We start from the raw sequence: 27771 nt of genomic DNA, 5'->3' as shown, positions 1-27771 counted from the left end.
TCAATGAAAACAAATGGTATGTATTTTTTGAAGCTACAATAGGGGCTTGAGTGTTATTCAAACAGATTCTTCGAAGAAATAAAATTCCTAGAATTTGCTCAGTCTCATGCCAAAGCAGATTGTTCAAATCAGATTAAATTTACCCTGCTCTTATCTCCAAAGAAAGTGATAGATAGATCAGATGCTTAACATATATAATGTTAATATAGAAATATGTCAGAAGCCAGACAGTCTCCCTGTTCTTTTAGAAGTAATTCCGTAGAATTTAATCAGTTTATAGATCAGATGAGTTTTCATTTGCATATGCTTCCTCTACACAATCAATGAAGTGTGCACTTTGCTTATGCAGAAACTGTCTCAGTTTCCACTTCCTTCCATTTGATGTGGCACCAATTCTAGATGTCCACAAAAATTACATGATGACTGATGTTGCTGAACACTTGAATTGTTTAGAAATAGATATTTGTTTGTTTTACTTCCATAACTGTCTTTAAAAGCCATTGAATCAAAATGTTTTTAAAGAGTTCTTGAGTCCTTTCTGACTGGTGATGTATTTAGAAGAAATGGTGTCGGGGTCTTCTCACATTGACTCCATGTGTTAGGATGAACTTCATTTCTCAGAATATTTGTGGTAAAAGAAACCTTTGATAATCACTTACTTAAATCCCTTCATCTTATCACTGAGGAAAACAAGCCTGATGAAGCCCAGTGGGCGGCCCCATCCCAACAGCAAGATACTCTGGTGCCAGGCTGAGGGCCTTAGTCACCATCTTCCAAAGTCAAAGTCTCTGACACCTTACACTTTAATGTACATACAAATCTTTTGGGGATCTTGTTAAAAAGGAAGATTCTTATTCAGTAGTTCTGGACCGGGGCCTGAGGTTCAGCATTTCTACTAACAAGATCCCAGGAGATGCTGGTGCTGTTGGTCCATGGACCACATTTTGAATAAAAAATAAGGCTTTCCACTAAGAAAATGTGTCTGAGTGAAGGTCAACATTAGTGAAAGGATAGTTTTGATTCAGAGAGAGCTGGTAATCCCACTCCCCCCCCAAAATTTGCATACCTTAAAGATCTAGTGTTACTGCACCAAATATTCTGTATCATCTTATGACAGAGATAAACCACTATGCTATAATGCTAGTTTTCTAGGAAACATCATTTTAGAAGTTCATACTAATTAGAAAACTGATGGGGTAAGATTTTGATCTTCTTCACCTAGTTGTCCTGTGCCCTCTGATCTCAGAACTTTCATCTAAGACGTATAAATGACGATTTTCTAATAAAATACATATCCCTCTCTTAAGGGATTCATGATTCCTCAACTATTTGTTAATTATATGATCCTTAAAGAAGTTCATTTCTGAACTCAAATGATGCACCCAAGCTTTCTTGCACTCTCCCTCCCTCCCTCCCACTGTCTCTCTCTGCCTCCCTCCTTCCCTCCTCCCACCACATACGCACATACAGTATTCACATATCTCTTATACCATGCTCTTTGTATGAAACAAGTTGATGATTGTGTGATTGATATGAGAATTTTAATTTTTTTCAAGAAGGTAAACAAGTAACATGAAATGGTCAATATAGAATATATCTTTAATTCTGGAATTCCCTGCCTAATTATAAGGTATGTCTATATGGATTTTTAGTCCTGGTTCAGAAACAAATGCACAAATAAAAACCTCCAATACTTCAGAAATTATTATGTCAATTAAGTATTTGGAAAGTAGGTTGCCATGTATTTTTCTTATATATCCATGAAGACATTCTTATTGAAGCTTATAGCATGACATCTTTACGAGAAATGACCCAACTTCACACGTTATATTTCTTATTTCTGTATTTCTCTAGGTGGATCTTTTATTTACTGCAGCAAAAATATTCTAACCAAAATAACCAGTTCAATTATATAAAAGTGTTGTGAAGCATTCAAATGGACTATATCAATCAATACAAGATGTTTATTGTTAAGCTTATTTATATTATTTTTAACGTTCATTTGTACTTTAAGTTTATACAAGTATGCAAGGGAATAAAAATTGGCAACTTCCAATATTTTATCTTGCAGGCAATTTTTCATGAAATAGGAGAATTAGATGTACCAAATCACATGATAACTTTTTTTGGCATTGAATTTGGCTTTAAGGGAACTAAAAAAAAAAATCACCCTTGTATTAGTAAAAATAAATAGTTTTATTCACATCTCTTTAATGCCAAAAGGTAGTGTTTATTTCTAATTTACTCTGGAGGAGAAAGGGTTGTGTGTAAATCATGAAGCATGTGCTATCAGAACTAAATTATATTAGGTAAGTGCTTTGCATGATAGTTATGGTATAGACGAACTATTAAGAATAGTCATAGCTATGGATCTTGAGCATCTTTAAGTATATTTGCTTCCTAGAACCTTTTGATGGCGCAGCTTATTAGAACATGATACTGGGTAGACTGAATCCCATCTGAATTGCTTTAGTTACTGGAGTAACAACTCAGAAAGAGCAGTCGTAAAAGATATTTAGGCACAACAACCCTACTGCATGACCTCAAAACAATATTATATCAAGATTCTAGAATTTTGATAGGTAAATGTATATGAGTAAAATGTAAATTTTATACTATTTCAAAATAGTTTTACCTTAATATCAAATTAACATCTATCAAGTACTACTATAGAATAGCTTTAATTTTTAAAATGTATTTGTCTTTGATTTGGGGTAATTGGATGAAGTGAAATTTGTTCTAATAATAAATCTGCCTCTTTCAACATTAAAAATGAGACCTAATTGGTAATATCTTTAAAAAAAAAAAAAACAGAGAATGTAGTTTTTTTTGTCAGTACTCACTAGAGTGTAAAAGTGCTTGACTTCTATTATAGTTTGATGATTTAACGTATAACATAAAATTACTTGTGAAATAAGTACAAATTGAATATCTATAAAAGATAAAGCTCAGAATCATTTAAAGAATTGAAGATTATGGATGAAACCATGTGAGCTCTTACTAAAACCAGTATTTGTTTTTTAAATTTACTTTTCAATTACAGTTGACAGACAGTCTTATATTACTTGGTATATATGGGTATAAACATAGTGACTAGATGTTTCTATACCTTACAAAGTGATCACCCTGATTAATGTGATCAGTGGCAAATATGGAAATGCCAAAGGGAAAATGGCTTGGCTCCCCAGGCCTTGCCGCCCCTATTCAACTTTTCAATCTCACTCTAGTTAAATTTCAGTTAATTGATTTTATGAAGACTGAAGTAAATAACAACAAAAATATATATCTCACAGTTTTCACGGAACATGGTTTTCTAAATGTTTTGTCTTTTCCTTTTCTTTATGTTCGGTCACCAGGTCATTTGTGGGAATCCCTGTATTCCGTAGGCGGAAAATCGCCAGTCTGAAAGTTCGGTGTCCTTAGCGTTCTATTGCTTATCACGTTTTTGCCCTCTAGGTGCCAACCTGGATTCACTGGAGCAAGATGTACTGAGAATGTGCCCATGAAAGTCCAAAACCAAGAAAGTATGTTAAAATAATCTGAAATTTGCTTTCTCCCACAAATTACAGCAACAATCGCTACCACTTGGTGCTTTTACAGCTCAGTCGTAACTGATTCCTTTTGTTCTGATTATGGTTTAACCACTGGGGGCATAAACCATTCAATATGGCCTTGTTTAACTGTCTGTCAACATGGGCCCCGAGGGTCACAAATTTAAAAGAATGACCCATCAGGATGGCCAGGGATGTTCGCAATCGTGACAGGCAGGCCAACCAAAAGAGAGAACATTTCCTTACAACATTTTGATCAAAGCTATGAAATGGAAAACTGAGATGAAGAAAAACTCAGATTTAATTTTAAGTGGCTCCCTTTGAAAGAAAACAGTCACTTAAAATGCTGGGATCTTTCTGTCATGTAAAACCAAGGACTACCTTTTGTCCAAATTGTTAACCCTTTGAGGAAAATGCTAGCATCTGAAAGCCATGATTCGGACAAAGACTCAGTTCCTGAGGGTGAACTCACCAAGTTCAGTCAAAAGACACTGAAGGAGCTTCTTTCTAGCATATATTCACCTCTTCTCTTTTCTCTGTTTTTTCTACCATTGTTTTTTGTTTCTTCTCTCAGGTGCCCAAATGAGTTTACTGGTGATCGCTGCCAAAACTACGTAATGGCCAGCTTCTACAGTACGTCCACTCCCTTTCTGTCTCTGCCTGAATAGGAGCATGCTCAGTCGGTGCTGCTTTCTTGTTGCTGCATCTCCCCTCAGATTTCACCTAGAGCTAGATGTGTTTTACCAGGTCTAACACTGACTGCCTCTGCCTGTCGCATGAGAACATTAACAAAAGAGATTGTATTACTTCCTCTGTTCGTGACTAGTTGGCTCTGAGAATCTAATAGGTGTGTGAGGCTCCCGATGTTTCTGAAATTGATATTGAATAATGTGATAAAAATGATAGTCAATATCAAGCAGTGCAATTATAATAAAGGCATTTAAAAGTCTCACTTTTATTGATAAAATAAAATCGTTCCACTGAACAGTCCATCTTCTTTATAAAATGACAACATCCTGAAAAAGATGTTGCTAAGTTGTAATCAATATGCACTTGAAATGATGGTAAGTTAATTTTGGTTCAGAGTGTATTTATAATGAATAAACTTAATAAAAAGAGTTCAGATGTTTTTCTTCATTAACTAGCAGTTTGCATTTAGGTATAAAAAAAAAATCACTGAATAGGAAAATTAAAAACAAACATTTCACAGCAAATGAGATAGCCTAACTTCAACTTATGTTGCTTAGGAAACAAGTGATTCAGGACTAGTTTAAACAATCATTTATTTATGTTAGCATTTCTTTATGCTACTTTCAATGATGATTTTTAGAGGGAAATCGTTGTTTTAAACTAATATTTATTTTGAAATATAACAGTTCACCTCTAGATACATATTTTTAAATGCAGAACTACAAAAGTTTGATGGATTTCTATGGCTTCATAAAGTTTTGAATATCATTTCTAAAAGACCCAATTCACATTGAATATAATTGCATGGATAACTAAACTGAATTTGTCCTATTATGAATCAGGACTATAGCTTTTAATTCTGGAGCTTTCAAAGCTTCGTATTTAAAAAGGATCTTGTATGACTATCCATTTAGATCAAAGGTTGACATCTTTTTTTTTCTGGAAAGGATCAGACAATAAATACTTTAGGTTTTCCGGGTAATATCATCTATGTCACCGCTACTCAACTGTGTAGCTGTGATGGTAGCACAAAAGCAGCCACAGACAGTGTGTAAACTGGTGAGCATGGCCGTGTGCTGTTAAAACTTTATTTACAAAAGCAGGCAGTGAGTGGGCTGGATTTGTCAACCTCTGATTTAGATTGTCAGTTGCTCACTCTGAAAATATTTCACATAACTTATTGAAGTATGCATTTATGTAACACAAGAAACAGTGATACAAGCTGGTCATTTGGGGTCCCAAATGGAATTAGAGATTTACCCTTATTCATATGCATGCAAAGCATAAGAATCTATTGATCATGTTAACAGTCATAGAAGAATAAATTCCATGGAAAAATAAATTCCATATGCGTTATGGGGAGATTAGACCCATAATGTTCGATTGTTTATTTAGTGAAGTGGTACTTATTATATATTTATATAGGCTACATATCAAAGATTATGTTATCAGCTGTTTTCTGTTATGAAAAACTGGTAAATCGACATTACTAAATTTTCAAATTCAGTCTTCGTTTTATTCGCAAATCTTTAATATGCATTTAGTGAACAGATTTTTTTGTACATAGCTATAGATTAATTTTTTTATATGTAGATAAAATGGAATGTAAAAATAGAAAGGAAATAATAGAATTTAACTTACTATGTTCAAGCCATTTCTTTTAGAAATGTGTGTGTGTTCAAATAAGATAAATTTAGCAAATCCATGTAACTGTATAAATATAATGAAATTATATTGTCTAATTTAATGAAAATTCTGAACATTTGCATTATGCTTAAATTTTTGGTGTTATATAGTTTCATTGTATGCTGAAGGCAATGTCGGGGTACCATATAGAGAAAACCATTAAAAATGAAGATATTTCTCAAAATAATAATGCAGATGTATCTGGCAGTAGTAACCGGAGAAAATGTTCTAAATGTCTCTTTTAGACCATTATCTTTCATAAAATATTATTTTAAAAGAGCCACTATGTATTTAATCAGAGTGTGATTCCTTAAATAACTTTAAATTCTTTAGTAAGCTTTCAGTGGCACTTTTGGAAAACATCCAGGAAAGCAGCATTCATATTTAACCTGATTTAACAAAGATTGATAGGAAGCACATTTATGAACAAAATCTGTAATGACTGTGCATCCGTGCTGCCTCATGCCTGGAAAAGCAAGGACTTCCCATCAGAAACTGCTTTCCAAAGTTATCCAGAGTTAATTTTCTAACCTCTATGTCTTAAATTCTCAGTTTTTATTTCTGCAAACTCCCCCAAAGAAGGCAGGAAAATAAATTTTTGCTGCTCCAAGTAGCAATGAGAGCTGCACAAAGAATAAAAACCGTTGCCACAGTGATAACGTTTAAAATTAATTGTTTATATTCATGAAGTCTGAAACGCATAACATAAATTTTAAAAGATATTCCCCAGCTTTTAAGAGAAACATTTTTCAACTTACCAAACCACATTTTCAGTTGAAAAATAACATTCTAAAAAAAATGTGCAATTTTACAATGCTTATTAACACAAATTATATTATTAGGAGTTGATGTAACTTTTCCGGTCAGAGTATCCTATGGGGCATGTATTGATTTATAAAAACTGGCTTAATATGAAGAAAGAAACAAATGTATATTTTATATGGCTTTCTTGAAGAAAGCCATGTGTTTTGAAATAAAACATATTTATATTACTTTCTAGGACAATATTGTCAAGGCTAGTCAGCTTCAAATTTGACCTATTAACACAGAATTCCTACTTGAAAGGATTGTGTTCATCAATGTGTGTGAGCATACGTGTGTGTGTGTGTGTGTGTGTGTGTGTGTGGTGTGTGTGTGTATAGGCAATCTATAATCAATTTATAGATTTTATAGAGAGGGAAAAAAAAGTATTCACAGCTTCAATAGCTAGAGGAAGTATGGGGCAAGTACGTCATATATAAACTAACATATTATAGGAAGTAATTATAGAATAGCCCAAATTATAGAATATTTTAATAAGTACAATTTTAGAACTTTTAGGCATGATCTCAAAATGAGTAACCTTAACATATATTCTTAAAAGTAGCTTTGAATCATAGTGCTTAAATTATTTATGTTGATTTCTAAATGCTTTTTAAATCTGTTAAAGTTATTAATTTATGTATCAAAAATGTATATCTTGCTGACAGTAGAATAAAGGCATACTCAATCTATGACAAAATTATCAAAAATTCCAACTGAGTGTTAGTGAGATTTTACTGTGTGTGTGTTTGTGAATGTGCTCTTGTGTACATGGAAACTTGGAAGTAAGGAGAAAGGTCTCCTATTACATTTTGAAGGGCTCAGTGGCAAAAAAAAAAAAAAAAAAACTATCTACATTTGTAAAGGTAAGTTGAAAATTAAATGCCAAACACTGAGTTTGTCCTGTTTAGAACTGACATTGACCAAACTCCTTTAGAAATCTCAGAGACGTGGAAAGGCAAGACTATACATAAGTCTTTGAGACCATTTCCACAATGAGGCCCAAGATGTTAAAGAGTGAAGTCTTAAATGTCTTCAAATTTTAACAGAAACCGTAATTGCATGTACATATAATTTTGCTAAAAGAAAGTTGTTTCATTGTTTTTTTTTTTTTTCTCTAATGGAATTGAAAATTTAAATTAACCTACAGGTTAATCAGTTTTCTTCAAACAATTATAAAATCCTAAGCAAAGAATTAGTGAGTCAATATTTAATAGTTTTTCTGAAGACTCTTAGATTTAAATTAATTTTTTATATTGCTTTCTGCACAGCAGGAAATCACATGTAGAAAAGGAAACTAAATTGTTTACAGTAACCTTTGAGTTTTTGAATTATTAATTTAATTTGAAAAATGTAGTGGGTAGGCAGAAGTTCAATAGGAAGTGTATGATACATAATGAGCCTAAGCCAACATTAGATTAAATAGAACAGATAGAAAATAGTAACCTCTTTATAAAATGAAAAGTGTTTGTATATTCTGCTTTTCTTGACTCACAATGAAAGAAACGTAGGCACCAATAGTAAAAATAAATTAGAGCAGTATTTGCTCCAGGTCTAGAATGACTGATGCATGTTTCCTCTGCTTGTTTCCTTGTTAGGGCTTATGGCCAGAAGAGATTCTAGTTTTAAGTACCAATTTCCTTTTGAATTATTTGAAATTGAAGCTGCCTGATATGAATGACTTCCCATGAAATGAAATTATAGTTAGGCTCACAGACTTACCTATAAAACTGTAAATGCAGTAATATGTATGCATGGGCATGCTACTAATTTTATTGAAGACTTAACCAAGCTTTCTACGCAACTAATATATATCATTAGCAGTGTTCACGTAGGCATAGAATAATGATTCTCTGGAAAGAGTTTCTGTAAATATCTCTTGATTTTAACCCTTAAATTATTACTGATGGGTAGGAGGAAAAGATGAGAGATGGAGGTGGTTCTAGGGAAAAAAATTGATTGTACCCTCATGGAAATATGTAAGGAAATTGATTATCACATACTCGGAAAATGAATTTTTATTCCTTGGTGTTCCAAAATTTATATAAAGGAAACAAATAGAAAAAAAAAAAAGTCCATTTGTCAAATTGAGTGTTGCACAGAGGCAAGAGATTTGTTTGGATATGAATAAATTGTTATTTTGCTGTGAACATTGTACAACCAAAATAACCCTACATCCTCTGGTTTATCCTGGACCTAAGACAGAGGGGTCTCTCTATTATAATACTGGCTCTCATTATCATTGTTACTCGATTTACTACTTGATATATATATATATATATTTCTTAATCTGGGAAACTTCATTTCCTGGCAAGTTTTTAAAGTATAAATTTTTGACATATCCCAGAAGCATTCAGAGTTTTCCTGACCATGAAATTAGTTAAGAGAAAACCTACATGCAGTAATTGGCCCAAGGTGAGTCTCCAGATGTGTCTGTTCTCCCAGCTATTAAACCCTTCTGCTGTTGGCGGGCATATTTCATGGCTCCTTTATCCTACAGGGTTGCCCTGTGAGCCATGTTAGTACCATAAACATTTTGTCAATGAGAAGTTATGCTGTCCAAGTCAATGAACAGGTAAATGGCAGAGGCAGGACCAGAAACCAGGATGTCTCCAGCACGCTTCCCTTCTACACTGCCCTCTCTCTATGAGGCTCTTTGTCCAAACCCAAACTGATGGTTTTGCACTCCACCACACATTTTGAAAGTTAAGAGATGCCTTGCCATATTTGTGGACCACCTTGGTATCTCTCTGATCAGTGATCAAGGGAAAAAATGTAGACCTCTGAACCTCTGTTTTTATTTTGCCCTTGCCTTTCCACCATACTCGCATAAATAAGGAACTCCTAAAAAGTCCCACCTGGTGAAACTTGGTGAACAATTTTTGTTTCAAGAATGGGATCGGTCATTTCTAGAGGTTTTTTTTTTTTATTTTACTTTGCCCAGTTTTACCCATTTCTCACTTGAGCCTGTGCTGGCTCTACTAGCCCTACGATCCCTGCAATCCTCGTGTCTCTGCAGTCAGATCTGCCAGGACTGGGGGCTGTGGGTTCACTCCTCTGAGTTGCCTTCCACAGCTGCCCTCAGGTCCTCTGAATACCTGTACTTGTCGGCTCTCATCTGGGCATCAGAGCTCAGCACTGTGGAGTGATCATCTAATTGAATTGGCTCTCTGTTATTTAAGGGAGTAATAAATTAAAATTAACTGAAGACCACAGGAATTGTATCTTCCCCCATCTTTTTCTTTTCTACAAGTTTTAAAAGGCATTGAGTTTCCTGCATCACCAGGAATTATATGAAAAAAACTGGAAGCAGATTCTGATGCCCCAGTGCCCTGTCTGGCTTTTGGGAAAGAAGTGTTTGTTAAATACCAGGTAAATATTGGAGAAAGTGGAAGCTTAGGAGAAAAAAGAGAGTTTTTTAAAAGATAAATAAATAACCAAAGCGATGAGAGATATTAGAGCATATCTAATGAAAAATATAAATCCAACGTGATAAAATTTTCAAACCAAATTACTACCCTCTTGGCTTCTGGTCTTGGCTCTGCCACTGTGTGTCTTTGGGTTAAAAAAAAAAAAAAGAAAGAAAAAAATTTTTTTCACTTTTCTGGAACTTTGCTTCTGCCTTTTGAAAAGACAGGAATGAAATAATACCAAATGCCTTTTCTGATTATAAATATGATATTTCTATTCTCAAACAATGAAGGAGCGTAGGATAGTTCAGCTAAACAGCTTCTCCCTCAGTAAGTCTTTTAAGGGTTAATAAAGACACAGTGTGCTGGTATTTGCACACCTTTTAAAAGAGAAGTTCCCTGTGTGGACTCGTGGAGGCGTACCTGAGCACTGCTTCGTTAACCAACACCGTTTGTCCTGCTCGATGTGCACGCACAGAGCCGTAATAGTCATGTGTAATGTGTTTTGGAGTGCAGTGTATTGCTCTTTTCTGAAACTTTTTCCCTTTCTTTCTTTTTTTTGTCAACTTTCTGCATTGGCAGAGCATCTTGGGATTGAATTTATGGGTATGGACCAATCATCATTCCTTTTAGCCTGCAGAATTTAGAGCCTATGAGCTGAAATCTTTTTCCCTTCCTCCTCTTACCTTTCAGTTCCTAACTAATTTCCTTTTTCTTTAGAAGGGATCATACAGCTATAACAATGATTTCTCTGCTTTCAACCTATGATTAGTTTACTGAAACGTTACTGAGTGCAGCAGCTTTTAGATTCCCAAACTTCACTTAGAGTTTAAAATCACCTCACCTGCTACAAATTCACATCTATCCCACGTTCTTTGACTCACTAATTGGATCTGGCCATGCTGTTATTTCAGAGCAGGGGTAAGTTGGAGTGGTGCAGAAGGCTACAGGGAAGAACCAAACCAGGGGCTTGAGAACCAAAGAAACTTTAAAATGCATCACCTTAAAAAACACCACATCTTAGGCTGATGGGAGTTTGACATACGATGTAAAAATCATATATTTAATATAATAGCATAGAAAGCCCTTACCTTACAACACGATATTATACGAACGGGCATAAACTGCTCTGATTTTCTGGAGATATTCAAGCACAACTCTGGCCAACTTCATTATCTTATAAAAAAGGAAATAGAAACAGAAAGAAATAAGCCTTGCGCTATTTTAAGTGGAAGTTCTAGTCCTAATGGAATTAAACTTGAGTCACTAAGATTATCCAGACCCATAATCAAATAGAAATTTTCACACTGTAAACATAAAATGTCTCCTATAAGCATATGAATTTGGGGCCTGCTTCTTTCGAAGGCCTGCATCCTAAACAGTCTCAGGAGGAAGGAAAGCCAGGCTACCTTCCCAGAGGCTCCACAGCACAGGCCCCGCGACTCCTGAATACCGCGTGCAACCCTGGGACGTGGTCATGGGTCACCAATGTCTTAATTAACAGAATATCTGATCCCCATCCAGCTGGTGTCAGTGACATCATGCAGGGAGGGCACCTTACATTTGATGTTTTCTTTTGGCTGATAACATCACAGTCTCACCTAATGTACCTTCCATTATTTATGGAAAATGAGGCTGTTGCAGGATATAGCAGTTATAGGAATAAAAACTCAATTGCCCATTGCTCCAAAAATTTTTCAGGAGAAAACTATTTGCTTGATGAGAAAAACCCCCTCATTTATATGTAGTTCTTTGCACATCAGAGAACATCTCCCCAAAATGAGATGCGCAGCAGGGCCTACCAACATCACTCTGGTGGCAGGCCGTGTGCATGAGGGGAGTTAGCTATTCGGGTTACTTCCCTCAGGATAAAAATTGTCCCACTTCTAAAAAAACTTATTGGCCTTTCCTGCAGAGAGAGAAAACATTCTACCATCACCTCCAGTCCTCTCAGTAACAGCATCCTCCCCGCTTTATCATTTTAGGGTCTGACTATAGAACTTACTATTTTTATTCCCAAACAGTGAAGTACATACAGTAAAGGATATTTCAGACATACCATTTCTCCTTCGGTAAGATCTTAAGGGTTAGTAAAGACACACTGTACTTGCATTTGAATGTCTCTTAAAGGCAATCTTTGCAGAGGGCTCTTAGTCCCAGGGCCAGAACATTCCATCCTTAAGGAAAATCAGACCTTAAAGGCCAATTAAAATTGAGAAAGGCAAGGCCTCTGTCTCTTGGCCTGGCCAGATCATAGTGAAAAACAAAACAAAACAAAACAATGGTGCTTGATCTGATTCTCTTCAACGCATCCAGCCATAGAGTGAAGTCTCAGAATCATTTCCACTCATTAAGGCAGATCCGCCAACTCGACTGAGGGCTTCTTTTTTTTCAGTGCTGCCTCTAATTTACTCTTGCCCTAATGACCCTGTTACACTAGGAAAAATGAAGAGGGAAAAGGGGTTAATATTATTTCTCATCAAGCATTTTTTTCTTTCAATACATTCATATAGTGTGGGGTCACCTGATCTAGTAAACCACCGGAAAATCAAACAGAAATTTAGACGAGGAGCATTTAACGCTTTCAGTAAAGGCTGATGTGAATACGGAATCCTAACCCCACATCTGTATTCTACAGGCCTTGGCTTTAATTGCTTCATTTCGGCACTTTTGCTTTACCCTTTGGCCTTTATTGGGCTGCCTTTTTATTTCCTTGACTGAATTCACTGGAAAATGTGGGCCTTCCTATATAACATAGGAAGAATGGGTAAGTCATCATATACCATTTGTTCACAAACTCCGGTCAATCTATTCTTTAATAATTAACGACAACCAAAAAACTTCTCAAAAGAATTACTGAGAGTATGTATGATCTTTTGTCCCCACTTATTCTTAAATAAGTCACTTTTTGTAGTTTGCAGAAGCAATTTCCCAGTTTTTTCTAAGGATAGAATGTTAAGAGGTCAATGCCACCAAACCCTTACTGTTCTAAGAGAAGGAAAAATGGAGTCAGCGAAAAAGGACACAGAGAGCAGGGTCTTCATTTTCTTGGCAACAATACTTTTAGACTCCTATTTCTTCACCAACTTGCCACAGCCAAAGGGGCCCTGCTCTGCATCCTGGGCCCCACGGAGAAGGACCTGTGGGGTGCCTCTGCTTCTTAGATGTATATTCTGAAAGCCAATCCAGATGCCAGGTCAAAGAAGAAGCTCCAGTGGCATCAGCTCACAGATTAACACCCTATAAAATGTAATTCCCTGTCCTGTGGCTATGGGGGAGGGGAGGCAGCAGACACAGCCATTAACACAGAAGCATTCACATCCCTTGTCCTCACTTGACTTCTGCAGCACAAAAATATGTGACACCACTCCTACGTCTCCTGGTTCATTGTTTCACCGCAGTGCACCAGCCGCTTTGCTTTCTAATTGTGGCTTCCATGTGACGGCCAGCCTAGGTTAGGAGTTATGCTGTATGGAGTAACCCTTCCAACTCTGCATCCACCTTTTCTTCTCACCTGAGCATTTCCTCCCTCCGGTTTCCTTTTTTTATTTTTCCTCCCTTAGTATCAGGCATGCTGTGCCAGGGACTTCAGATGGCTCCTTCACTTTTAACCTTGTTTTCCCTGGTACCTGAGGTACCTGACTTCCTCCTTCTCTCTGTCATTCTGTCAGTCTGTCTGTCCTCTTGGTTTGTTTTTCTTTTCCACTTCCAACCCTTTTGGTTTGTTTTTGTCTAATCTCTGCGACATTCTAGTCTTTACCCACTGACTTCTGTTCTCCTCCTCCTGTTAATAATCAGTGCTATATTAATTTGATTTGACAACGTTTCTGACCTGTTAACTGGAATTTGATTACCATGGGCTTGGCTTGTAGGAAATGTTTTGTTTAATGATAAGGTCTACTGTATCATAGAAACTAAAACATACTTTTTCATTTCAAGAAAACTTCCTGCAAATTACCCTCCCGACAGAGCAAAAAGGTGTGGTTACTGAGACTGAGAATGTAAACTGAAATTGTTCAGTAAGGCCCCATGTTGATGTCCGCATAAGAGAACTTCATTTGTACAATAGTCCCAGTTCTCGATCAGCTTATTAATCAGATTATCAAGCATAGCCTAAGTGGCTGATTATGTACCAGTTGAGTTCTCTTGGGGAAGTGTAATTAGACTGGTTGGAAGCTTAGTTCCTAAGGGATAAGGTTCACCACTAAATCAGCAAATCTTGCTAAGAACCTAGCCTGCCATAGTAGAATCAAGTTATCCTCGCGAAAAAAAAAAAACTGATTTGCAGATAGGTAGGCTTTCATGAGTAAGAGACTGGTTGCATTTGGGGTACAGTAGTACCTTTAGTTCAAAGTTCTAGGTATCGAACTTCCTTAGTGTAACATATATTAACTAAATTGCCGTATTGGTCAATGCAGAAATGTATAATCTATTCCAAATCGCTCATTAGTTGAGCTAATGGTTTCTTGCTACAGATAAATATGGTCTCTAAGTACAATTGATGAAGTAATAATTGTCCTCCAAATGACAAAACTACACGTTGGACCAGGACTATCACATAGGGTTTTCTCTGATACAGTGCCCTGCTTCTCCATATTGTGCAGCTTATGTTCATATTTTACCTGTGAAATCATAGGGACCCAGCCCCAATTTTGTTGCTAACTACAAGTCAAGCTCATGTTTGCATATGTCTTTGAGTTTATTTTTTAAATTAGAAATGGCTCTTTGTAAAGACCACTGGAATATAAAATAGCTGGGAAATCAAAAGAGACTGGGGGCGGAGGCAGAAAAGAGGAGAGGAGGGTCCCAGCGAAGCCGATCCCAGCTACTTTTATTGTTGTTGATTCCCGTTGTCTTTGCAAGAGATGTTTGCAAGAGATTTTTTTAAAAAGTAAAATCTACAGTTTTAACTGAATAGTAATTCTATAGTCAATGTTTATTATTTGCCAGTTATTATTTGCCAATTATTATTATTTGCTGTACGTTAAGTGTATCTGCAAAAAGTAATGAATTATCATGCATTAATTATCTTTTGCATATGGACAATGCCATGCAGCATGCCAACTACTCGTTTGTAAGTCCTGGCAGGTCAAAGGGGCCTTTGGTGACATCTGCTCTCATCCCTTTCTAGAAGCGGAGGAGCTCTACCAGAAGAGGGTGCTGACCATCACCGGCATCTGCATCGCCCTGCTAGTGGTCGGCATCATGTGTGTGGTGGCCTACTGCAAAACCAAGTAAACCGTCCTCCTCTGGCCTTCTCCCTTCACAAACACATGGCATAGCCAGCAAGGGCTTTGCGGAAAGGCACCTCCACAGCTCAGTCTTGAAAAGAGAAGGGGGCACAAGGAGACTTTTCCCCTTACTTTTTCTTCTGAAAAATCTATTTGTAGGACGTTTCCTAATCGCATTAGAAAGCTTTGCTTATTAGTGTGAAAATGTTCAAACGACTTCTGATAAGTGACCACAGCCCCGTGACTGGAGATAAGCTTTGCTTATTAGTGTGAAAATGTTCAAACGATTCTGATAAGTGACCACAGCCCCGTGACTGGAGAAAGGGTTGGGGACACACACATGCGTGGATGTGGGTGCACACATCACATCCTGAGAGGAGAGTGGTAGGTGCCAAAGATGCGCTTATATGTCACTCACTGCTTAGCGCACGTCCAATTCACACTAATGCTTAAAAGATAAAGGAAACACTTGGTGGTGTTTGAAATGCAGTTTTCTGAACATTATACTGATTATTTTCAATTTCATCTAATTAAATTCCAGTTCAAGTGCTCTCAAAGTGTGAGATGTACAAAAGGAATCTCATGGGAGGAAAATCAAGCAAAACTTGCTTTGAAAGAACAAAAGGAAAATGTTAAAGCAGATTTGTGTTCACTGTGTTTGGTCTTTTAAACTGAGTCCATATTAAGAAATATAATTACTGTGTGACATGAATTCCCTCCACTTTCTTTCTGACATATAACCTCCACTTCAAGACTGAAATAATATTAACAATTTTGTTTTGTTGCTTCGTCATAGAAATTATCTTGCCAAAACTAGTCATGGGAATATTATTGTGATCTGAATGTTGCATTGAGGAACAAAGAATATATACTTTTATACCATAAAATCAGGGGCAAGGATGATGCTTTCTTAATATCCCAGGATTCAGTGTGTTGCCAGAATTTAGTAAGTGATAGAAGACAAGCCTTCGTGGAGTCCACCTTATGAGTCTTATTAGATTCAATCTCGATATTTCAATATTCATTACCAATTATCCAAAAAAGTGTTACTAGAGTAGGATTGTATTACAATTGTGCCAGAATCTACTGGGAAAATATATACATATCTTAACTCATGTACAATGCTATACTATTCGTGCACACACACTATGTATAATGTTGATTCAATACTAACTTCATTTTCTTAAGAGACACACAGGCAAAATTATAAATGAAATTGCTTTATCGATTGCACAGCACAAATTTTTACCTAAGACCAATGACTATCTGTAAGACTTAGGCAAAGACGGACTGACTAGGAAAGTTGGGGTTTTAGCCAAGTATCCATTTGGCTTATCTTGTCTTCTCCTGTCTCTTTTTTTTAATCTCTCAGCAGTCCAGTTAAATTTCAGCTTCTCAAAACTATTTGCTAATAACGTGCGGTTCCATATCTGCCCATAGGCAGATTCTGAGATAAAATGGCCCACCCTCACCCCCACCCCTACTACCAGTCTACTGCCTGAGTTACATGTTGGTCGATGAAAGAATTGACTGTACTAAGAAATATAAATAATAGAAAATAAATGCTCCATTTTTCATATGCAGGAAACAGCGGAAAAAGCTTCATGACCGGCTTCGGCAGAGTCTTCGGTCTGAACGAAACAACATGGTGAACATAGCAAATGGGCCTCACCACCCTAACCCACCCCCCGAGAACGTCCAGCTGGTGAATGTATGTTGACTCTGGCCAGTGGAAAAGCTGAGCATCTCTCCTCTGTTCAGGCACCTTGAAGTTTATTTTCTAAAGCTCTTAGGCTCTTAGCTGCTACCATTAATCTCCGCAGCTTCCAGGAATCCAAGGTTTCGCCAGGAGAAAATAATGGGGACATTTTTTAAAGTGGATTTGGTTACTGTAAAACCAGCACATTTCCTCTTCCAAAGTGTTCATTAAGGGGCTGGAATAATAACTTTGGGTTTGTTCTGTAGGGAGGCCATAACTGGAAGAAAGAAAAGGAAAACACAAAGAAAAAATAATAAAATTAATGATACAAGAATCAGAAGGAAATGTTTTATTTTTATAATTTGGAAATGAAGGCTACTCTAGTCTATAACTGATTAGTACTGATAACAGAGCTAAGGACTTTAGAGTGATTTTTATTAGAGGCATTTTACAGTGTCTGACAATCTGCTGATTTTGACTTACAGAGGAAGAAATTAGGGCATGGAAAGGTCAAGTAACTTATCAAACTTGCTTCTCAGCAAAACTGGAAGAATATAATGCTTTTTTATTCCCTGACTCTTTCTACATGATGTCAAACTCTCCAGGTGAAATATGCCCTTAATCATTCAAATATTTTGTTTAAAATTTACCAAGCACTCGGCTTTTAAATATAACTAAGTCATAGAATATTAGATTCTGAGAGTCTTTAGATATCATCTTCCAAACCTCCCCCTTTTACAGGTAAGGGCCAGTGCCAGACTTAGTTTTCCTGGCTTTTGAAGGATTGCTCTTCTTATTCCACTATGATTCTTCATTTTCCTCTGATGTTTGGCTTTTTATAAGCAAAGCTCAGAGATGATATCGCACTACCATTTTCTATCTTATAGAAAAAGGTATATTTTATGTGGAGCAAATATCTCATAGACCCAAGTTCAGAGTTGATGTTTACTAAATCACCAACAAATCTTGTAGCGAAGACTTTTGGGAGACTGTTAGAGTAAGGTGCTGATGTATTAATTAATGTTCTGCTGCTTTCCTCCCCCTACCAGTGTCCCTTAGAATGCTATGCACAGTTGATAAATGCATTCATTACAGACACACCTATAATCTGTCACTATGAATGCTATAATATATAGAAGGCAGAATGACTTTCTGGATTCCAATTATGGCTCAAGCTGTATGACTTTGGGCTTTAACCTTTCTAAACCTTTTTTGTTTGTTATGAAAACAGGCCTACAAATAATTACTTCAAAAAGTTCTTGTGAGCATTGAATGAGAGAATTATGTACAACACTTAGCCCAGTGGCAGTTAGTGAGTGTTCAAAAATTGTTAAATATTATTTTCATTAGAGTCACTGAACTTACATCGCCTTCCAAGGAGCATGATTGAAATGGTACAGAGGTTGGGAATAGCTCGCTGTATATGACATTGACATCTTTCCTTTAAAGCAGTCTAGCTGTACATCCCAGAAAGATCCACATGGTATAACTTTTCCGTTAAAAGAATCATCTAGAATTTTAAGCATAATTTAAGTTGTATATTTTGGGGTTTCCACAGATATATCAGGTCCCTTTACAGCCCAGAGCTCATCAGATTATAAGGGGCCTTATTTTATCTAAGAGTATTCCTTTCCATACCTCTTCTCATTTAACTCAATCTAGTGTAAATATTAACAGCATTTAAAACACAACTTCAGATGTGCCTCTTTCACTGATAGAAAGCGGTAATAGCCACTGTGATTTGGTGATGAAAATAAAGTAGAATCTACTTGCACTGTATATATTATGTGCTTCGTCAAGATGTGTGACCTTGGCAACTGCTGTAAAACCTTCAAATCTTTCAGTAACCTTGTTAGTCCTACCACTGACAATAAGTTAAGAATTTTGGTGATATCATTAAGGCAACATGAGCAGCGCTAGGAAATTGAAAGAAAAAGGTAGATTAAAAAAAAAAAGATTTAAAAAACAATTCTTCTACTAACTTAACATTTGAAATAAGACAAACCATCTCTATGCTTTTGTTTGACTCAATATCTGTTCATCTTTCACTTACAACAATCATGACAAAAATGAATACTGGGCAGAGATTTATATTGAATTCTCACATTATCAACTGGAAAGGAAATAGAAAAATTAGATCTGTTTTTATAATACGTAGTCATGATTGTAGGACCTACATTGGGTGCACATCTGGAAAGTAATTCATTAACTCCATTCATCAAATCTAAAAGACACAGTAGCGAGGGTAGGATTTGCCATCTGACCATTGGAGAAATGGAATATATTGTGGAGCATATGTACTAGAACAGATTTTTTGTGTGTCTAACAATGTTTTGATTTTCATGAATCTTCAAGTTGTGTCTCTTTGTTTATCCAGCAATACGTATCTAAAAATGTCATCTCTAGTGAGCATATTGTTGAGAGAGAAGTGGAGACATCTTTTTCCACCAGTCACTATACCTCGACAGCTCATCATTCCACTACTGTCACCCAGACTCCTAGTCACAGGTATGAGAATAAAACAATTGCATGGCATTTCTCCAAGAATGAATTTTTGCACATTTCTTTTGCTATCACTGCCTAAGAAAGGGACAGAAGACACTTATTGGACAGTGAAGTATAGTTAAATGTATGGTTTGGAACAAAAACAGACTTTAGACATCAGCTGGCTCTTGCTGTTTAAATTCGAGCCTTAATTTTTTTTATCACCAGAAAAGGGAAAACATTACTCACCTTAAGAATTGTTGTTTCCTATTTTAGAGATTATCTTTACTCATGCCCAACCGCTCACTGAATTGCCACACTAGGAAGAGTCAGTCTTAGATGCTCTATAATACTTAGAAGTTGACTTCTTCCAATAATTAAATTGCCCTGGAAAAAGTACATGAGAAATTGGTTAAATAACTGAACCCTAAATTCTCAAATGCCCAGGTAACCAAGGGCAACACTAGACGTCCAAATGTAGCTCAAAAGACAAATGCTTCCTTAACCTAAGTCACTCAAGAACACAATGATTATGAGAATACTTAGTACAGAGTGACATTTGATAAATATGTATTGAATGAATGAACAAATGAATAAACAGTATCCTTACAAAACCAATCCAAATCAAGTTCCTTTCTATATAGCAATTATCTTTATAACAATTGTATTCAGAGACAAGTAATGTTGTAGTGAACTACTGATGCACCAATAATTTGAAATATTTGCCAGATTACTTTCTTTCATTTCCATTTTTGCATATAACTTAAAAAATATATATATATCCATATATATATCTTTGCCTCTCACATTTCCCCTCTAGTTGGAGCAATGGACACACTGAGAGCATCATTTCAGAAAGCCACTCTGTAATCATGATGTCATCAGTAGAAAACAGTAGGCACAGCAGCCCAACTGGGGGCCCAAGAGGACGTCTTAATGGCATGGGAGGCCCTCGTGAATGTAACAGCTTCCTCAGGCATGCCAGAGACACCCCCGACTCCTACCGAGACTCTCCTCATAGTGAAAGGTAAAACCGAAGGGCAAAGCTACTGCAGAGGAGAAAGAACCCCAGTAAGAGAATCCCCGTGAGCACCTGCGGTCTCACCTAAGGAAATCTACTATAATGAGAATCAGGGGCAGCAGTTGCCTGTTCTAGGAATGCTCCTAGTTGATGAAGTCATCTTTCTGTTTGACTGAACTTATTTCTTCTGAGCTTCTCACGACGTCCCAGTGGCTGACAGGCAACAGACTCTTAAAGAGCTCAAGTGATTTGATGTGGAAAGGTGCAGCAAACTTGGAGTTCCTAGCTCCGACCTTAGGCTCAGACCCACTTGGGATTTGTTTCCTCAGTTGTAACTTTAGAGAGATGGCACCAATGATTGCTGAGGACCCTTCTATAATTCCAATTTGCCAGATATCCAAACTCTGGTCAAATTGACCTCATGTTCTCATGTGCTAACTCTCTCTTACCTTCTAGCCTCAGTTAAAGCAAATGGAGGGCTATGTCACTGCTGACTGTCATGGGGGACAACCGTTTGCATTACACCATAGATTATCCCTTTTATGAAATCCAAGAAAGGATGAATAAATAAATCTTTTGTATGCTGCACCTGGCAGTCTTCACAGGTGGTTTTTCAAAGCAGACATTGCCTTTAATATGGCCCTTTATTCCAGAAAGTTTTGGCTTTCTTCTGGGGATATCGGATTGGGGTTGGGGAGTTACAGCAAAGGTAAAATAAATAACAGAGAAAAGTAAATTGAAATTAATAGGAATACTGAATTTATAGATTCTTTTCATTTATTTTCACTTAAACTGGGAGAGAGTTATACTCAACCAGCATTTCTAGCCCATAAGTAAGCTGTTATTTGTTTTCAAATTCAGTGGGGTTTCGTTTGCTTATTTACTTTATTGTCATCTCAGTCTAATCTTTGACCAGTTGTTAAAAGATCTACACAATGTAGAATACATACTTATTTGGTATTTACATGAGTGGAGATAATTTTGATAGCCTCTTTCCTCATGAACTGGGAAGTGCTTACAACAAAGGATGACAAGTTCTTGGCTTTCAGGTCAGATACAGCCTGTTAGTCATTTCTTCGAGGGCCTTTATATGAAATATCCCAAAATGGTATGTCAGAGCTTTATGGAATTAATGTTTGCACTGTTCCTCTATTAAAAGGTAGGCATGGCCCAAAACTAGTTTAAAACATTACTCTTAAATTTATATAATTATAACTTTATGTATTAATGAAGTTTATCTGCCCTAATTTAATCTTTTTTGAAACCTGAAAAAGAGGCTAGAGGTAAATTCTTTTTTTATCACTACATGTGATATTTATTTTTAAAAGTTGACATTTCCCTACTGTGGTAGGCTTCCTTTCATATCCCAGATATTCTCTAGGACTGCATAATATAGCTGAACCCAGAGACCATGGAAAGAAAAGGTGAAGCATTTTTATGTGTTGGTTGAATTTGGATTAGCATTTCACAGAGAGCTTAATTTTAGTATCCCCAAAGCAAAAAGTCTGAAGACTCAAGCCCCAAATATTTCAATCTCTAGACACTTTTCCCATTTTAGATACAGCCAGATCTCACATCCATATAACTCTGAATCATGGCTGAAGAGCAGGAAAGTGAATGGGTTCCTGTTAGCTAATGTTCAGATGGTGGTGTCCTGTGTCATCCCAGGTCAAGACAAATTAGATTCTGTGAATGCCAATGTGAAGAAAAGAGTCACTGAGTGCTATGCGTTGGTAACATTTTTGTCAAAAGCTGAGAAATGTGACTCTGAATAAGCCACATCTTCAGTGTCAAGTAAGGTCTACTAACTCTGGAGGAAGAAAGCATGATATGGTAAAAACAATGCACTCAATGTCTTGTCAGTGAGATTCACTGAGCGTTATCAGGCATAACATGACATAAGGTAACATGGTACAGCTAACCCTTAAGCAGTCACAGAGATATGTCAAGATTGATGCAGCTGTTAAGTTTTGGAAGAAAGGTAGACCAGGAAGCTGACGTAAGGTTCTCTCAGGCTTATCTTTGAATGTCTTCGTCACTGAGATGGATAGTCGCAAATTGAATGTTAAGAAGTAGCATTTGGTGAAAAAATTTACAGCACACGAATGTGTTACACTGTTATCAGGAATAAATCTAAGTTACTATGCTCTTTTTTTTTCATAAGACATAACCTTATAGCTGAGCTAAGGAGAAACAAGGCACACAGATCCAAATGCATGCAGATCCAGCTCTCAGCAACTCATCTTAGATCTTCTTCCATTCCCCATTTGGGCTTCATTCTCTAAGACACTTTGGCCTTTAGGAAGGTATAGTATTTAAGTAATACTTCTTTCTCTTCCAAATCCCTGAGCCTTAGTCCTTATAAACTGAGAGGGTTCCAGGACCTAGTGCCCTCTTGTTTTGACTCATGCTTTTATTTAAAATCATGACGAGATTGAAAGTCTTAAAAGCTTTGATGAGCTAGGCAATTTAGCTGATCTGTGCATGCACTCCTGTGAGGAAACTCTTGGCTGCATAATTTTGGATTCCAAGGGTGCTGAATGTCCTAGTGTAAAAAGCAAGAAGTATACAACGAATAGAAATTCTTTGTTCTCTGGTTATATGTCCTGAACTCTGTCCCCTTACCCTTCCTACTCTATGTCACTTTTTCCACCACACTTATGTGGGGTATTCTATGCTCACACAGGTATGTGTCAGCAATGACCACCCCGGCTCGTATGTCACCTGTAGATTTCCACACGCCAAGCTCCCCCAAATCGCCCCCTTCGGAAATGTCTCCACCTGTGTCCAGCACGGCGGTGTCCATGCCCTCCATGGCAGTCAGTCCCTTTGTGGAAGAAGAGAGACCTCTGCTTCTAGTGACACCACCAAGGCTGCGGGAGAAGTATGACCATCACCCTCAGCAATTCAACTCCTTCCACCACAACCCCGCGCATGAGAGCAACAGCCTGCCCCCTAGCCCCTTGAGGATAGTGGAGGACGAGGAGTATGAAACCACCCAGGAGTACGAGCCAGCCCAAGAGCCTGTTAAGAAACTCACCAACAGCCGGCGGGCCAAAAGAACCAAGCCCAATGGCCACATTGCCAACAGGTTGGAAATGGACAACACCACAAGCGCTGAGAGCAGTAACTCAGAGAGCGAAACAGAAGATGAAAGAGTAGGTGAAGATACACCTTTCCTGGGCATACAGAACCCCCTGGCAGCCGGTCTTGAGGCAGCGCCTGCCTTCCGCCTGGCTGACAGCAGGACTAACCCAGCAGGCCGCTTCTCTACACAGGAAGATTTGCAGGCCAGGCTGTCTAGTGTAATCGCTAACCAAGACCCTATCGCTGTATAAACCTAAATAAACACATAGATTCACCTGTAAAACTTTATTTTATATAATAAAGTATTCCACCTTAAATTAAACAATTTATTTTATTTTAGCAGTTCTGCAAATAGAAAACAGGAAAATAAACTTTTATAAATTAAATATATGTATGTAAAAATGTGTTATGTGCCATATGTAGCAATTTTTTACAGTATTTCAAAATGAGAAAGATATCAATGGTGCCTTTATGTTATGTTATGTCAAGAGCAAGTTTTGTACTGTTACCGCGATTGCTTTTCCACAGTATTTCAGCAAAACCTCCCATACATTCAGTTTTTGCTGGCTTCTTGTGCATTGCATTATGATGTTGACTGGACATATGATTTGCAAGACTTGCAACGGTTCCTCTGTTTGCTTACAGTAGCACCCAATCAGTACGTCTTGTAATGGCACATCCATCCAAATACTCCTCTCTTTTGTATGAAGTTTTCTTTTGCTTTCAGTATATGAAATGAGTTGTGTCTACTCTGCCAGCCAAAGGTTTGCTTCACTGGGCTCTGAGATAATAGTAGATCCAACAGCATGCTACTATTAATTAAAGCAGGAAACTGCATTAAGTAATGTTAAATATTAGGAAGAAAGTAATATTGTGACTTTTTAAAAACTATATTATAAATCAGAAGACAGCTTGCTCTTACTAAAAGGAGCTACCATTTAATTTATTTCCATTTTTTTCTCGACAAAAAGCAACAGTTTTGAGGGTAGCATAGAAAATGCGTTCTGGCTTGCTACCAGGGTAAATCCAACACCTTATAAGAGGACTCAATTTCACTTTCTCTCTGGGGGAATGACATAGCGGCTCCTCTAATTGAAGAGCAAACCGTGGCTGGAAAAGGTGCAATCATTCCTGACTTGTGTTTTTCACTGATTTGGGAGCTAGTGATCGGTCGTGTCTTCTCAGCTCAAAACAGACATGCTATGGCACAAAAACCGCAGCTTAAACAGCACACTCAGCAGTTCACCTGAAATACTTCTAGAGTGAAACGTGCCTGCTGTACATAGTGGTGACATGTCATCATAGGGAAATAGAGTCTAGGAGTGAGTGTTTAGAGGACACAGGTGAAGAGCAGCTATGTGACTTAGTTGTGATCTTAAACGGTTTTGTTGGCCACTCCTTTCTCCTCATTATTTTTCCCTTATTTTTCGATGTCGCCTTCGTTAGGTCATAACTATGCATGAATATTTTTGTCAGGAATGGCCAATGTGCATGTGATTTGTGATTAGTAAGAACCTTTCACGAATGATGATGATTCACCAGGAAATGTCAATGGTGTTGGAAAGATTGCACCTTTCCTTGCAGAACTGACCCCCTCCTGTGTACTGACCTCTGATTTGCAGCCCGTATCAGCCATTTCCTCCCCTTTCTTACTTTTTGCTTTACTGTCTAAACTTTGCATGTTCTCTTGTGATTGTAAGTCCAAGGAAGGCCTAGAAGTATTAACATTTGAAAAAAACCGCTAATTCAGGAAAATAAGAGAATTTTTTAAGAATTCCAGACCTATTTCATGCCCTGCCTGATATCCGTCAAATTAGGTTGAAGCTTTACCTGGGTTCTAAATGGCCTTCTAGGAGCCATGGACAAAATGGGGAACAGATTAGCAAGGGATTCAAAATACCAGGCATGAAGTCAGAGTAACTGCTTCTTGTTTGCAAGTAAACTGAACCTATTTCTTTACCAAATCTCTATGTTTAAGTTAAAGGAAGAAATAACATGCAAGTAGGTCTTAGAAGAAAAATGTAGGCTGGACACGAGTCATATCATGAAGCTCCTATGTGTTTCTACAATCCACAGAGATGCCTATCTGCAGGTCCTTGAAGTTCCTCTGAGTATTTGGTAGGCCAAGCTGCCCTTCGATGTTCCCATCTGCTTCCTCTGTCCTCCACAGTGTCCTCGTTTGCTTGTTGACCTACACTGAGGAGCCCTGTCAGGCTGCACAGGTCACATTGATTTCCCAGTTCTGTAGAAACAAGTAAACTCATGGCAAGAGGGAGACAGTCAATCCAAAGAGGTTCTCTAAATTATTCTAATATTGCCTTTGAAGGGCTTGAGTCATTCTTAGATATTTCAATAAAGAAATTCCTATCAGTAATAAAAATATTAAAATTTCTGTTTCAAAGTCTTCAGGCTCTGGAGTATTCAAATGTCTCATTCTGGAGAATTTCAGGAATAAACGAAATAGTCTGTTGAGAGCAATGAACATTCTCCTGAATGTGAAAATTGCTGTGAATTTTCAGGTTGCAAAAATACATGAAAACTTAGGATAAGAGGAAATCTCATTTCCGATTTGATTCTGGTTATTCACAGAGGTGGCGTTTGTTGGGATGGTGTTCTCATCTTATCCCTTGATAAGAAAGGACAGCTGACTCCTCGGGGCTACCCGCTGAGGCCACCAGATTTGTGTTCACAGGGATATCTCTGTGACATTTAATTGACACATCGCTCTCAACTGTCCCTGTTTTGAAACTCAGGCAGTGCTGTGGCAATTCAAAGGAGCAAGACCTATGTTCCCAGCATGTGGAAAGATTTTGTGAGTTTTTGGGTAGTGGAAATTGCCCAGAAGTTCAATAACAACTTTTTTTCCTAGGCCCGAAATTATATCCCACTGAAGGATATGCAGCGGAACATAGTATATGCAAAACTCCTTTTTCTCACTCAAGATTCCTTTTCTGTTCTACTCTCCCTTCTTGCTTGGTATGACTTTTCTTCAAGAGTACCTGGACAGCTCATGCTTTCTACAAAATAGCACTCTACCTGTGTGTATGTGAACGTGTTCCAAACACCAATATGCCACATCTTCCTTGTTTAAGTGTGACTGTTTTGATACAGGTGGAGTTTATCCAGGGTAACTTGCTCAGTAACTATTCCTTTTTTTTTTTTTTTTTTTTGGCCTAAGGTTGAAAGGTGCATGATTCACATTAGGGAAAATAAGGAAGGCCTGGTTTTATCATTTAGTACTGGCTGCATTCCTCCAGCCACAGTGATTTCTATCTACAAAGACCCATGAAATACTGCAGAGAAATGCAGACAAAAAGAAATGGCCATGTATCACGAGTTCTATTATGTATTCTTTTGTAAATACACATTGTACATTACTTGGATATTTTCCTAAATCATTTACTGTCTTTATGAGTTAATGTCAGATTTTTACTCTCTCAACTTACAGTGTAACATTGTAAATAACATAATGTCTTTTATTATTTATATTTAAGCATCTAACATAAAGTCGTTTTCATATAAGTTTAAGATAAATGTCGAAAATATATATTTTTTGTTTTTCTTTGCTTTAAAATTATGTATCTTTTCCTTTTCCTTTTTTTTTAAAGAATAATTTATTGTTCAGGAGAAAGAATGTATATGTAATTGAAACTATTTGAAGAATGCACATTTGAAGGCCGTGAGGTACTGATAAACTAAAGAATTTATTATCCAAAATACTAAGCAATAAGTAATTGTGATTTATTTAAAGTTTTGTTCATTTTTCATGAAAGACATTCTGCAATAAAAACGCTACTCTGTGGAGACCCGGGAGTGTTGCTCAGCAGACTAGTGTTTCAGTCTGTTAGACCAGCACCTTTCGTGTTACTGCGGCAGCTGTGCTAACTTAGGAATATGTTCGGTGGGCGCCATGATCATCTCGTCTGTCCGTTGCTTGTGCCACGCTGCTTACTCTCGAATCATCTTCTGCCTATTGATTCTGCTTACCGCTGTTTAAGGGGCAACAACCGAGCAATATGATGTTTTCTTCCCCCTCTCCACACATACAGTAACATATCAGAGAGGACATTTTAGGGCATGATGGCCTGGATCTTGGTTGTTAACATGTTCT

The 27771-nt window shown here is 37.2% G+C and overlaps 1 protein-coding gene across 12 annotated transcripts in view; it reads left to right on the top strand.

The window, feature by feature from the left end:
• Positions 1 to 27471, top strand: part of NRG1 (neuregulin 1) — a 198979-nt gene extending 171508 nt beyond the window's left edge. For 2 of the 12 annotated variants that reach the window (XM_025049885.1, XM_015592840.2), the window contains 7 exons: positions 4126 to 4184; positions 10721 to 10744; positions 15270 to 15372; positions 16954 to 17080; positions 19446 to 19576; positions 20373 to 20579; positions 23260 to 27466. In XM_025049885.1, the coding sequence (XP_024905653.1) occupies positions 4126 to 4184; positions 10721 to 10744; positions 15270 to 15372; positions 16954 to 17080; positions 19446 to 19576; positions 20373 to 20579; positions 23260 to 23911 (1303 nt within the window). In that variant the 3' untranslated portion in view covers positions 23912 to 27466. Of the gene's footprint in view, positions 1 to 3456; positions 3525 to 4125; positions 4185 to 10720; positions 10745 to 15269; positions 15373 to 16953; positions 17081 to 19445; positions 19577 to 20372; positions 20580 to 22737; positions 22880 to 23259 lie in introns of those variants that run through there. The other 10 variants (XM_025049890.1, XM_025049886.1, XM_025049888.1 and 7 more) reach the window with 10 other exon arrangements.
• The last annotated feature ends 300 nt before the right edge of the window (positions 27472 to 27771 follow it).

Source organism: Pteropus alecto, unplaced genomic scaffold, assembly GCF_000325575.1.
Source record: "Pteropus alecto unplaced genomic scaffold, ASM32557v1 scaffold24, whole genome shotgun sequence".
Taxonomy (NCBI): domain Eukaryota; kingdom Metazoa; phylum Chordata; class Mammalia; order Chiroptera; family Pteropodidae; genus Pteropus; species Pteropus alecto.
The sequence above is the reverse complement of the archived record's forward strand: the minus strand, read 5'-3'. Positions and strand labels throughout refer to the sequence as shown.